General features: G+C 36.0%; 1 protein-coding gene across 1 annotated transcript in view; it reads right to left on the bottom strand.

Annotated features, from left to right (window-relative positions):
• LOC145694792 (PRKR-interacting protein 1 homolog) overlaps positions 1–14,309 on the bottom strand; it is a 69,538-nt gene extending 55,229 nt beyond the window's left edge. Inside the window, exon 1 of the mRNA XM_081771438.1 lies at positions 14,057–14,309. Within this exon, the coding sequence (XP_081627564.1) occupies positions 14,057–14,155 (99 nt within the window). The 5' untranslated portion in view covers positions 14,156–14,309. The remainder of the gene's footprint in view (positions 1–14,056) is intronic.
• Between the last annotated feature and the right edge of the window lie 351 nt (positions 14,310–14,660).

The following is a 14,660-nucleotide window of genomic DNA, read 5'->3' as shown; positions in this document are numbered from 1 at the left end:
GTTTAGGATGTTTCGGTGTACGGACGCTACAGTGTAAGGACGCTTGCTGTAAAGGACGTTTCGGTGTATAGCCTAATATTTGATTGCATTAATCATATGCTTGTAATGAACAGGCATGAAGTGTCATAGTGTAGCCACTCTGGAATAGTGTAAACTGATTAACATTGTTATTGAGTCTCATTGTTATTGAGACAGGATGATAATACAACAACAATCCTTTCGCAACAATAATTTCTATTCAGAGATGTCCATAGGCGAGTTTTATAGAATAATAATCAAATTTACTGCAAAATATTCAGCATTATTTCTAAATTGAAATAAATATATTGTACAAAGTTCCTGAGACACAGTAATAATATATACAAAATGAATAATACCTCAAAGGAATTTTTGGCGTGGGAGACCCGGGTTCGATTTCCGGTGAGAGCTCATGTGGTTCGGATTTCACGTTAATCAGTATGTGGACGTCTCATATAGCCTCGCTGCTGAACGGGACGTTAAACTCAGAATCAACTCATCTCAACTCAAAGGAATTTTGTTGAAAAAAATAATTACATAGAATCACTCAACTAAGAATCTAAAATTGTACACAATTCCTTTTAAGACTGTAATCACATCGTCAGATTTGTAATTTTCACAAACGTTGTTCAGTCTCTTCGTAACATCGGCGTATTTTTTCTTTGTTCTGACTTCATATCCGCCAATTAACTTATTTTTTTCATTTGAACAGCACTAACAAGGAGACTTACGGAAGTGTAATTTACTGATTTGAATGAAACTTTGCATACTTGTAAAATATCAAAAAATAATCGTCACTTTTTTTTTTTTAATTTTATTTTTGGCAATGGTGCGGGTTTAAGGATAGAAACCACTCTTTGAACGTTAGAGGTGGCCTCCAAGCATAAACAAAAAGCAATCATTAAAATAGAAGATTAAATGATAGACCAGCTTACTGTCAAGGAGGTTTTAGGACAGGTGATTCAGAACCTGACGTTGAAATTACAAAATTCAAATTGGCGGATCCAATATGATGATTACAATTACAAATAGTCTTCTGGTTTGAAATGTTCTGCAGTTAGCCAAGAACAATTATAATTGGCAGGGGCTACTGAGAGAAGGTGCAGACTGATTTGAAACCCCTTTTTGTACTCATTTTAACAGGACGTTTGATTAAATCTATAGCCAAAAAGTTAGAAACCAATGCCAATGCATTTGTCGCGAATGTGAAGCAACACATATTGGAAAATTAAATATTTATAACTCTGATCAATAGGTTTAATTTTTAAATGCAGACGGGACGTACTCTAGTGTTTACAGGGACACAAACAGTAGAAAGTGTGGTACAGTCAGTAAATTCTATGACTCGTAGCTACATCATACAGCCTTTAATTTCTGCAAATAGTGTTTTGTTATCACCACTTTTAATTGTTTTGTAGGAAAACAATGGAACATTTGGTCTTATAGTCCAACACAACCTCTTTAAATTTGAAGATATCCTTGTAAAAGCATCAAATCCGGAAAAATTAAAAACAAGTCTTGTATGATCATGGTTCCAAGAGATTTTTCTTCAAGCGTCTAATGCAAAGTCCATTTTGTTATTAGTTTCGTGGAGTGGTCACAATTCAACTTTGACCTATTTTAAGAACAAAAGAGTAACTCATAATAGAAACAATTTCTGCAGGAACAACTGGTAGGATTCAGCCTCTTGTTGTGTTCTTTAGGCCGTAAAAAAATTTCTTGAGACATTTTTCTGACACTGTCCTTCTCTACAACTATAACATGAATTTACATCTCCGTAATAATATAATTAAGATCTCATCACTGATGCATAATCAGTTTTCTTTTCCTAGATTTGCTAATCTTATTGGGTATGCATGATATAAAAGCGGTTATTGGAAGAAAAACCACCTGTGTTTGAAAATTTTCTTTCAAAGATTGTGCAGCATTTTGCGATTTGTGCACAGTTATTGCCGTAATAAGGTGTGTGTGGTGTACACAATGTTTATGCATCACACACTTTTTTACTATATATTATTACCGTAAAACATTTTCCCAATCAATTAATAATTATAACATTTGAGGATATAAGAAGTTCTGACAGAGTGAAGCGAGGGGACTCACTATAAATAAGTAACCCTTGCCAATTACAGAAACATTTAATTTTTATTTTATTTATTAATTTATATATTCTACTTCGTGAATTTATTTCTCCCTAACGAATAATTTTCATTTTGAAGAGTGGACGTTTCGGTGTAAACATTAGAACTTTTACACCGAACCAGCCTCACACCTAAACGTCCTTACACCGAAACGCCCTGCACCAAAACGTCCTACACCGAAACAGCCGTATCCCAGGAGTAGTTAATTACGAGTATGACAATTATTTGCTACAGAAAGACTTCTGTACAAGAAATATATGTGTAAAAATAATTTACTTCAAAACAACACAAGGAAAGCAAATTTTATGACGTACATAACTAAAACACAATATTATGTTACTAATATGAAGTCAATGGTGTGGAAATAGAGAAAAACAGACATTATGAAAGATCTGGGAATCACATTTGGTAGAAAGTTAAAATTTTGTCAACATAGAAATATATCATGGAAAGAGTAAGAAAGGACAATAGGCTTCACTTATTTATTTATTTATTATTTCAGAACGATACAATATGTATTTATGCAAATAACTTGTAAAAACTAAGGCTCTGTAATATGAAACAGTATATCTAAAACTTTGACTAACAGATTGACAGTATTCTTTTTACGGACGCGATGGTAGCGCCACAAGAGATTTTTAGGACTTCTGCCGCAATATGATTTTTAGGACTTGTGCCTTTTAGGACTTCTGCCATTTAGGACTTGTGCCGCGAAATAATTTTTAGGACTTGTGCATTTTAGGTCTAATGCCGTTTAGGACTTCTGCCGCGTCCCCATCATATCAAGAATGGCTCCTTTTTTAACATTCTCATTTTTATTTCTACACTACACTCGTGATTATCCGAGGTAACTGGGACCAGGCCTACTTTGGATACGCAAAAATTCGGATAATACTGAGATCAATTGTTAGGTACAGTAATACGCACTAAATGATAACTTTTTTTTTTTACACGGGAAAAGTTTATTACAGTATACTAAAACTTATCTAAAGAAAATAATGCTTTTACATACATATAGTACCATACAAAATTTATTTTTTGAATGTCAGTGATTGTTTTCTGATACATCTTTTGCCCCCTCTTTGATGTGAGGTCAACTAGTGTGGCTTCTTCGGCTTCGACAAAGTATACGCACCATCTCTTACAACACTAATTTGCAATATATATATATATATATATATATATATATATATATATATATATATATATATATATATCTCCAGAGGCTCAATTAACCGGGACTTGGATAATCGTGAGTCTAGTGTATTTATTAACAACTAGCTGAAATTCCACTTCTTAGCACGGGAAGAATAGGTTTACGGCAAATATTTGAACACACTTTCCCAGCCTCTTGGGATGTATATTGATTTAGGATTAGGACTTTAGATTTCTGGGCTTTTGGCATCTATGGCCATGCTGGCCCGTCACGTTTGAGGGATGACGTACCTCGGCGAGCACACTATTCGGGGAAAGGGACGGAAGGAAGCGGTCTGGGACCTACATGGTAAGTACCACCCGGGCATTTGTCTGGTGTGAATGAGAAAAAAATAAACTTATTCAGGATGGCTGGCCTGAAAAAGCTTGTTACTTTTTCGACTGAGTGCCCCCAGCGGGAATCTAACCCAGGACTGCTCCCACCGAAGGCAAGAGCGTTAGCGACTACGCTACGCAGGGCCACGGGATGTATATTTGAACGAAACGAAATGATAAAAACTCAGCTCAACATAAATGTTAATCATCTTTAAAAATACATTTCAAATGGTGCAACCGTTATTGTTTACGAAAAATTTACCGCGCCTATTTTACTCTTAGGAAATGTATTTCAATCAAACTCTAGAAGTGATGATAAACACCCAGGTTAATCCAAAGACTTAAGTTACTATGTTTAAAATTTCATTTTAAATGGTTCAACCACTTTAGGCGCACGTGCCAACTTATTTTCAATGGCAAGTTTATATCCCGAGTTCCATGAGAGAACCGTGAGATGCTTAATTTTCGGCACGTACCTATTTAACTCTCCAGGAAACTTGGGGTACAAACCGTGTGGTCTGTGTGAAAGAATACCGACATCAAAAGGGAGACAATGTATGGCTGTTGAGAAGCAGACTGGGTAGCATAGTGGTTAACACATCGGCACGGTTTGCTGAAAATCCTGGGTCGAGTCCCGGTCCGTCATGCACTTTCTCACTGTTTGTGTATCATTGAATTTGGAATTATAAATGATTTAGTGTACTAAAACATTAGTTGTTTCCTCAATTCGATAATACCTAGTCTTACCACAAATGCTGTCCCAAAGTTTTAAGTACATTGACACAAAATTGTTAAAGATATTTTAACACGTTCATTCCGACGTGCGTCACCGGTGGTATACGATCTTTATTCGTGGCTATAAGTTGCCTTTGGGTTTTTAGTTAGAAAAGTAGAACAGTGTTACGGGCTTTCTATGTTACTGCACTGTGTTAAGTGTATATATTGAATACGCTGAAGGACGAATGGCATGCACCAAGATGGCTTACGTCGGGATTTTCCGAAAGCATAACTTCTACATTACTGTCAGATGTCGGGCTGAACGTGTTAATATCCTAATAACATGAGTTACATGGATACATTATGAACCAGAATCACAAATAATTATTCAAAATGGCCCTATTAGGATGCACAGTCCTGAAGTCTTTGTGGCCAATCATCAATTGGATTAGGCAACACATCAACTGGAAAATCTGCAGGTGACTTCCGAAAAGACCGCTTTCAACTTCCAATATTGAGATGTCTCTTCTTGCAAGCCATCTCCTGAAGCTAGGCCCACAATTTGTAGTCCACAGGCTTTAGGTCTGCACTTGCAGAAGGACAATCTGAAGTAAAAATGAAGTCCGGAAAATTTGCCTCCAGCCATTGCTGAGTTGTCCATACCTTGTGTGTTGGGGCTGAGTCCTGCTGGAAACTCCAGTTCTGTCCATGGTAGAAGGTGTTGGTGAGATTCTTGATTAGTGTCTCGAGCACTGTCTCCTGGTACACTTTGGCTGACGTTTGGACCTCTTTTTCACAGAAATTGAGATCCGTTCTGCCCTCGTGGCTCACACCTCACCACACTATGACTGAGGCAGGATGCTGACCCCTCCAGATCCTTAGAATCTTTTTACCAGTTTCTCTAGAGGATGTGGCATATGTTATTTTGAGCATTGAAAGTCTCCAACAAAACGAAATATATATATATATAGATATAGATAGATAGATAATATATATATATATATATATAGATAGATAGATAGATAGATAAGATAAAAGTAGATGATTGAAGCCTGTAAGGGACAGGATCATCAAGAAAGCTAGACAAAGCACTTTCGATGCTTTCGCAGTTTGTTGTTAGCGTCACAGACCTCTATACAGCTGCTTATTTTAGCACGGGTTCGAACTCTGTCTGCCAGAATTTTATTTTAAAGTAAAGAATCTGCATTTTATCGGTATTAATATTCATGTAACATGTATGGATGCAAAAAATTATAGGTATGCCGCTATTTAATATAGAAAATTAAATCATATATATTAAGCGAAATGACAAATCCTTTCGTCTTGTCTTTAATATGCACGTTGTTCCGGGTTTGATTCTGGGTTGAAGAGCAGAAAAAAATTATTTCACAATCAGTTACTTTCATCAAGCATCTGTCTCTTTTAGTCTAAAGGGCATAACCGTGTGGTGCTAAAATAACAAAACATTAATTTCTTTCTTGTTTTTTTTTTTCTTTCTGTTTGTCTCTAACATATATTCTTAAACAGAAAATAATCTGGAAAGATGCTAATCAAATAAGCTACACGAATAGAATCAAGTTGAAAATTCAGCGATATTATGCAACTTTTAATAGCAATGAATACATACGATAAGTCTGAAAAGCCCTTGTCGTTGACCTTATCACCAGTGTCACCGTATCCATAGACGAGTAGTCTGTAGCGTTAGGCTACAGATTACAAGGAGGAGGTTATCCTGGGTTCAAGTTCCACTGATGAGCATGTGTACTTTTTAACTGTCCTCGGTATTTGTGGGTGATGTCGCTGTCATTTGCATAATATGAAAAAGTATAACGAAAGTGAGTAAAATCAAAGTATTAAAGAAAATATGAGATTTTTTAAGAAAATCACAAAAAAAGAACGAGCAGTTACGTTTAGTGTTTCCGTTTTTGCTTAAAAATAAACATACTATAAAAAGTGGCGAATGGGTGTATTTTCGGTGAACGAGGTTCTGAGTTCAATTCCTGGTGATTGGACTGAAATTTAGCATCCCTTTCAGAAGCAAAGATATAGCCGACCTGGATCTACAACTTACTTTATAATCAGAACCCCATGAACTTTCTCCGGGAATCGAACGCGAGTTTCACCAAAAAAGACACGTACTCTAAGCATATACTTAGATAGCTACGAGAAAGCTCAGTTCACAGTTACCCTCCAGCTGTTATGTTGCAAGTTACGTATTACTTAGAAATTACTAAAACACTGAATCCTTACATTATTACGTAAATAAATTTTTGAAAGCATTTCGGGGTGGTGTTACTTATCAAACACATGTCCTTGGGATATTAAAAATTGCAACTAAAAAAAACTTCTTTCCTGCGTGCTATTCTATTCTTTGGGGGCACACTTATATTCGTGAAAAATGTATTTCTTTTAGCACAACATACACTAAATTAGGAGCTCCATACTAGTTGCAGATTGACTTCGGGAGTGCTAAGTAATAAATATAGTACGGACATATGACATAAAAAAAAAACTAGTGCATAAAATACGAACTAACTTGTGCTGGGAGGCCACTAAAAAGCACGAATGCTATCTAACAGAGTCAGGGCAGGAGACTGAACGGAGTGAGGGCGAACAGTAGCGAAGTAAAAATACTTTATATGGCATACATGCTTATGTGTTACCCAACTTTTCAACACTTGTATGATCACTTTGCACACTGCCTTGACATAGCACTTCACTTCATCATGTCTTTCTTATGGAGTAGGATATGGTAAAGAGCACATTTTCCATTTCGTATTTCTACCTTAGTATACATGTAAGGTTGGTTCTGCTGTATTTTCATTACTTGTGCCATCCTACTGTGAAGTCAAGTAAAAGTTTAGTATAAAAGAATGTCATATGCCCTATTGTTTGTTTACCTAATACCACATCAATCTCCGAACTCATAGTGTCCAGAAATTAACTTTGCTTTTCGCGCTAATTAATCACCCCAATACCGGTGACCGTTATTGCCTTTTTCTTTTAACTCTCATGGCATTTCGTCTCATTCTTTTTATTTTTTCATAAATTTTGTATTTCGGGGCCGCCATTCGGGCCAGTTAGCCCCTTTATTTCAAGCCCAAACTTCAAGGGAGATCATCATTTCATATCGTCGAACGCAAAGAGCGAAAAATGCACTTGGTTATAGTATCATACCCCTGGACATAACACAAACAAAAATCAATTTGAAGCAAGCATATAGCTAGGTTCTAGGGGTTAATTAATAAATATGTGTGTATGGCAGGTTTTGTGCTAAAGAGTTAATAAAGCCGCTTTTTTCATCTCTGGCTACTGACTTGAGGTATTGTTTTTGCATGGCATGTATTGAGAGAAATTAAATAAATCTTCAATTAGTACAGCTGACTCTTGAATCCTGAGTATAATAGGGGATTTTATCCCTATTCTATATTATATAGAATTACTGCTACTCTACAAAATCGTCGACTTCCTGCTTCCTAGAAATCGAAATATAAGCGAATGGAAAGTACTAAATAAGTCCCACGAAACGTGGATGTGTCTACATGAATTCACTTCACGCGACAAGGACACTATAATTTAATTCCAAATATGTACAACAAAACATGAATCCTTGAATGTTAAGTAGAAATACGGCTGTACATGTATGTACAAAATTCAATACAACTCAATAAAAACCCACTGGGCTGGGCTTTTTAAATAACCTAGTTTCTTTTTTCACAGCCCTGTATATTATAGGATAAAAAGGCATGGTATTGTTTTAGTGAGTTTTTTAAACTTAAAGACAACTACTAACCATTTTCTTGTTTTGTTTCTTGTGCCCTGGAGTTTGTATTATGATAATTAGTTTTCTCAACCAACTCGGTTGTCGTCATCTGCCAGATACTAATTAAAGAACACAACCTTCTGACGATTTTTATGTGTTATTCTGAAATGATACTAGGAAAGTAATAATCAAAATAGGAACCCCAAGATACATGAAAAAGTCACTAATGGGAGGACAGAAATGTGCCAGACTATCTATATTAAGGTTATTGCTAAAAGGGCTCCGTGGTTTACAATTTACAAGTTTGGCGATAAACTAAATACCGACTGAAACAGAGGTAGATCAGTTGCTTAGTGTTAGAAATTAAAGCAAAAAATAGTTGTTACAAAAATCGGTATAGAAAAATATATGGGGAAGAATATTTGTACTTTATGGAACTGGTAAATGATACTGACATAAAGTTATGAATAGAGGACGGGCTAGTGGAACCCGAAATTACGTGGTCATGCAATAAATTTAAGAGGCCTTATCACTGCGAAATTAAAACACCGCTAATTTTACATTAATTATGTGATATCTTCAAATAGATAAAAGAAAATCAAAATGTGGAACAGGATCGCCCTAGACAATATTACTTTGCATGTGGTATCGTTATCCTGAGTTACCTAGTAGCTTTCCGTTTACAGCCATTTAGAAACGCGAAAATAAAAGTCGATTTTCTAAATGGTTGGAAATCGAATGCAGATCAGTGAGTCGTGATAGCGGTATCTCATGTAAAATAATATTGTCTGGAGCGATCTTGTTCCACATTTCGATTATCTTTTATCTATTTGAAGATATCACATAATTACTGCAAAATTAGCGGTGTTTTAATTTCGCCGTGATAGGGCCTCTTAAGAAGATATTCTGATGAATCTTGTGATGAAATGGAATGGTACTGTCATAAATGAAGAAGATAAATATGGAACAGTAAGTGGAACTAATAAAAATCGTAGTTTATAAGAAGTGACCTAATGAACGTTAGTGATAATCCCAAAAGTTCTAATAGCCAGCATAATTTACTGACCAGCGCCCACTTCAAAGCCCTAAGACCTTGTACTCCTCGCTCGCATCCACTAGTTATCGCTTATTACGTTCCCCACATTTCCCTGTGGGTCACAAAATAAACCCCTTAGTGCAGGCATACCTACTAAAATGGATAGACGTTGACCAAATATAAGATTATAGACATTGGGAGATTATTCAACAAGATAAAAAGGTTTCCAAAATTCCTGGCATTGCACTTCGACTTCAGCTGTACATCATAAATGTATTGTCGTAAGGCATAAGAGCATCTGGCTCTGAGCCTTAAGAGCCTATGTTGTTTGCTTTTCTCCACTTTCTTGGTCTCTACACCTCCCTGCTGGTCACGAAAAAAATCTCCTCCTGAAATTATACCTATTACACGTGAAGTCATTAACAGAACAAAATATTTCAAGATATGTAACGGTTTTTGCACGAGCAGCAGTGATTCCCTCAAATTCACTTGTGCTACATGCAATATTGTCATGTCGCACAGAACAAATATTTTTCGTACAGAATAAGAATACGTAATCAAATTACTAAATAATTTTTCTTTCACTTTCGGTTTAAATAATTCCCTAAAACATTCTGTACTGATTTTTACCTGCACATCTACACATGTTCAAATAATTGCATAGAGATTGACAATATGTATGCAAACTGATGTCCCATGAAAACCATTACCGGTAACAAAATACAAACACGTGTTACGGTAGATTAGAGTAGGGTACGTTATATAATGTTAACAGAGTAATTGTATTAATACACTAGCAACGCTAGACCTGTAAACATAAAATACAATATCCCAATGTTGTACAAAAATAATCTGCAGCGGAAAATAACAGTCCTCTATGGAGTGGAAAGTAGGCGTGTCTTCGCCATTTTGAAAAAAAAAAAAAAATCTTTGAGTTTAACGTCGAATGATTATTCGTGTTAGGTTAAGAGAGACGATGATTAAAGCAAATGAAGGATGATGGAAGAATTGGTAGAATACAGACGTGGAAGGAGTATCTCCAGAAAACCCACGAGCACGATGTTATCCACCACAAACTTGGCTCTTGGGAGGGTATCGAACCAGGGTCCCCACGCACCAAATATAAGCGCTCTAGCACTCAGTCACAGTGGTCCCTCCGAAATTCTGAATTCCATACGGTAGATGGGTAACATTCCGCAGACGGCAGCCCCGGATTAAACCAACATGAACCTGTTTTCAACGCTTTATTACTATTTAATTATTATTTTAACATCCTTCTTACTAGAATCCTTCTTTTTACATTTCAATCGTTCACTCTTAACGGTTAGTCACAAATATGTCTTATTTTCATGCTTTCTTTGCTCTTCTCATCTGTACTGTATTACTGCGCAGAATTATAGCTAGTATCTTCCAACGTGCTGCCAACTACACACTATTCAGAAATAGCGAAAACAATGAATCCTTACTTTCTTAATATCTAACCAGCACTATAAATAACACCCCACCACAATATTATATAAACCAACCTGTAGAGAGAGTTTAGGAGCGGAGCCCGCTATCAAATACATGTTCCAAGTCCATCAAACATTACAAAACCCATACGAAAATACTTATATCCAATACTAGGTTACCACACAAGGGAATATTTGTATTCATAAAATATAAGAACTTCTAGCAGTAAATGCACTTTTACTGCCTTAGAAAGTGTTCCTTAAAAAAGGATTTGTATTTAATGGGAGCAGACTAACTTTAGAAGGACTGGATATAACTACATTTGTGCATATGAAATAAAAACAGCAGTAGATAAAAACACAAATTAACTTTAAAATACAAACCAATCTACGCTAGGTGTCCACTAAAATCACAAATGCTATCTAACCAAGTAAGGGACCAGCGTAGCAAAGAGGCCGGAGCTGCAGCTAGGGGGTGAGGCCAAAGGGAGAAGGCGTGTTAAGCAACGATAGGTATACGCATAAACGAGCTGAGTTGAGTTGATATTGAGTTTAACGTCCATTTCAGCAGCGAGGCTATATGAGACGTGACTGATTAAACGTGGAATCCGAACCACATGAGTTGTGTTCCTGATCAAGTTTCAACCTATTCCCAATTCTGGTCCATAAGTTAAGAAACTAAAAAAAACTTCATAGAAACCTATGAAATCATTATACCTTACATATGAATCAAAGAATACAGTTAATTTCTAAAGATACAAGTCACCCAAAGGTGTGATAAACTAACGTAAGGCATGGAAACGCAGTGATTTTCCATTATGATTGCTCACGCACAAGTATGTAAGAAAGTTAAGTATGGTATGCCGATCTAAAATAGGTTAAAGTTTCTTATTATATGTATGCCAGCCTCCTCTTTCATGTGTATTCACTCAATGTAACAGTCTATAGCACTTGTTATGATTTAAGGATAAAAAATAAATGTCAAATACAGTATGCAGAAATAACCAGGAGCCTTCTTTCAGATGCAAGTTACTCATTTTAACAGTAAAACTGCCATTTCATAACAACCTCTTCTCAATTTGCACCATATTTTTATACCGATTAATAATTTGTCCAACTTGTTACCGATTGCTCAAATGCAAAGAAAAGCATTGTAAAAATGAACCTATTGTCTGTACGGTACTATCCTCGTAACTTGGCATTTCTGCTGTATCGCCTGACCACACGAAAATCGAAATAAGGTACAAACATTTACTACATCACGTAAGGTTAGGTTGGGTTGTGTAGAAGTTATTTACCTTCCAAAAAAGTAATTTACTTTCAAAACAGAGGTATGTAAAAATTTCCAAAATTAATTCCATATAGGTCTACTTCTGGCGCACCACTAAAAAGAATTGTTGAACAATTATATTTCTTTCACTAATTTTCTTGTTAAAAAGCACAAGTGCTATCTAATCGAGTTAGGGCAGTGCGAAGCTATTGGACCAGCGCGGGGAAAGCGTCCGAACCTTGCATCCAGGTCAGCGTTAGCGAGCATGAGCGCAAGTGAGGGCAGTGGAAAGAAATGATGCGTTTCAATAGCAAATGTCCATGGTTTCATACTAGTAACGCTCCACTCGCAAACTTAAAAAAAAAAAGGTTCTGCATACTACGTAGAAATATGACGCTGGTGGAAAATAATATCTAGCCGAGCCATCTTTCATATATACTTTCGGAGTATGTAGTACAAGGGGTCGAGAAGCACGTAAAAAACACAAAAGTTACAGGAGAAATGAATGATGCAAGTACATAGACGTAACATAATGTAAACAAATCTAACCTAACCTAACCTTACCTAATATTAGTAGAAATTAGCGACATTCTATCACTTTTTAGAAAATTATGCGGGACCCGTATACTAAATTAACATAAACTAACCTACCCTAAGCTAGCCTAACGCACTCTAAAGTAACCCATGTGAACAGAAATTACCAAAATAGTAACATTTTTTTTTAGAGAAAAGAGCTGGACCCCTTCTGCTAAACATAGGCCATACTTTCTTATTTTATCCTTAGTAAAGCACTTATAATGATTTTACATTAGTAATCCTACACATGTAAACCTATAATACAGCTGTATTACTTTGTATTTAATTCTGTCGCCTGCAAAAATTTGTACCTTGTAAATGTGTCTTTTCGTTGCTGTTTTAGTATATCGATCCATAGATTTTTAAAATTTACAGAAAAAATTCTAATAATATTTTAATAGAATAGTGTATATGTAATTGAAATATATAAATGCAAGTCTAACTTGAGATGCACGTAATCTCTAATAAGGTAATTACAGATGAATGTAGTTTATATTTGTACGAAAAAAAAAAAAGTCGAAAGTGTAACATTGAACACAAACATTGACGGGATATAGTATACGTAAGACCGTCTGAGTTCCAGAAGAAGCTGGACGCTCATACTTTTAGGGATTATTCATTGAGTATCTACGAACTTAGAAAGGGGGTAACAAACTCACTTTCATTTACTTATCCACTGATACGAAAATAAAAAAGAACGTACCTATTTGCCCTTGTACTTTATATGCTATAGCGCATTACATTATATACAACAAGGATTTTGGTCTGCATCATGATATAAATTTAAAAATATTTAACATTTTTCGAATCGAAATCAACAAAATTTATTCTAGAAAGTAAAAATAGAATGTTAAGCACATATAATGAAGACAACGCAGTGATTTAATTTGGTAACGTATAAATATATAATATGAAGTATCCTCGCGCACGGAAGACAGGGGGTTCTCATGCATACTATCACCCATTGACGTTGAGGCAGCCATAATGCACAATGTATAAATTGACCTAAAGTGAATCAGGGTTTATGAAAAGCAAGAGTTAAGAAGCGTAACCATTAAATTCTGCCTAGAACTTTAGTGACCACCTTGCTTGTGTGTAAACTGTGATAAAGGCAGAATACAACGAGCCCTGCACGGCTTCTAACCATGTCGCTCGCTCGGCTGGTTTATTAACATAGCCTTAGTGCTTCCTAGTGGCCACCTAGCACAGATTGGTCAGTGTTTGCAGAAGACCTGTTAAAGTGAATCTGCACCGGGGAATGCAAGAGCACTATTCTAAAGTGATTGCTAAAGGTACAAAAAAAAAAGTGAAAATACAGACAAAAAAAGTATGTTTCTCATGAATTTCTGTGTGGATTCGTAGTAAAATTGCACGATCTTTGTATCCTAGTATTGAATTTTACCTGTAAACCTTCCCAATAGTCGTGCGCCAAAAGTACACCTTCACCATAAACTACCTAATTCATTCGGTAAATTCTTAAAATTCGTTACGCGATACAGCAGATAACCCTGTCACTTTATCCAAGGATTCTAATTGCCAACGTGTCATACTTACTGGATTTTTCATTAATTTCTCAAGTTTCAGACGTTGTAGATCTGTTGCACTTTTTGCGATTACCGGTCTCTCTCCTTCCTCGTCTTTTAGCTCAGACATTTTAAACCAAGGGGAGTGGAGTTCAGTGGCGCGTGACTGAAAGCGAGAACAGCATCAGGGGAGGTCAGTGATGCCAAGGTTAAAGCCTCACACGGGACTGAAGTAAGGCTGCGATTCACTACGTAAAACTCACGACCTTACTTAACGATCGTGTGAGAAGTAACTTGCCATTTCATAACCTCTTTCCAGGCTGAAATTTTCTGCTATCCTTATTTGGATCCTAACTTGGAAGAAATAGAAGCAGTTTCTATCAAGGTTCGTATATACACTACTCTATTTTCTCCTGGGCGGGCATTCATACAACTACCAATCAGAAAAGAGTAGCGCCTGACGTCATTCAACTTTATTTCTCACTGTTATTTCAAAACAATGCTGCCTCAACAAGGGAAACAATGGCATTAATAGAATCATACGGAAAATATGATTTATTTTGTATAACTAGAGCACGATTTATATTACCAAAAAAAAAAAAAAAAAAAATGCAGTGAAATATGAACGGATATAG

The sequence above is a fragment of the Thermobia domestica genome, chromosome 9 (genome assembly GCF_964235325.1).
Source record: "Thermobia domestica chromosome 9, izTheDome1.hap1.1, whole genome shotgun sequence".
In the NCBI taxonomy this organism is placed as follows: Eukaryota; Metazoa; Arthropoda; class Insecta; order Zygentoma; family Lepismatidae; genus Thermobia; species Thermobia domestica.
This window is presented reverse-complemented; position numbering and strand designations above follow the sequence as displayed.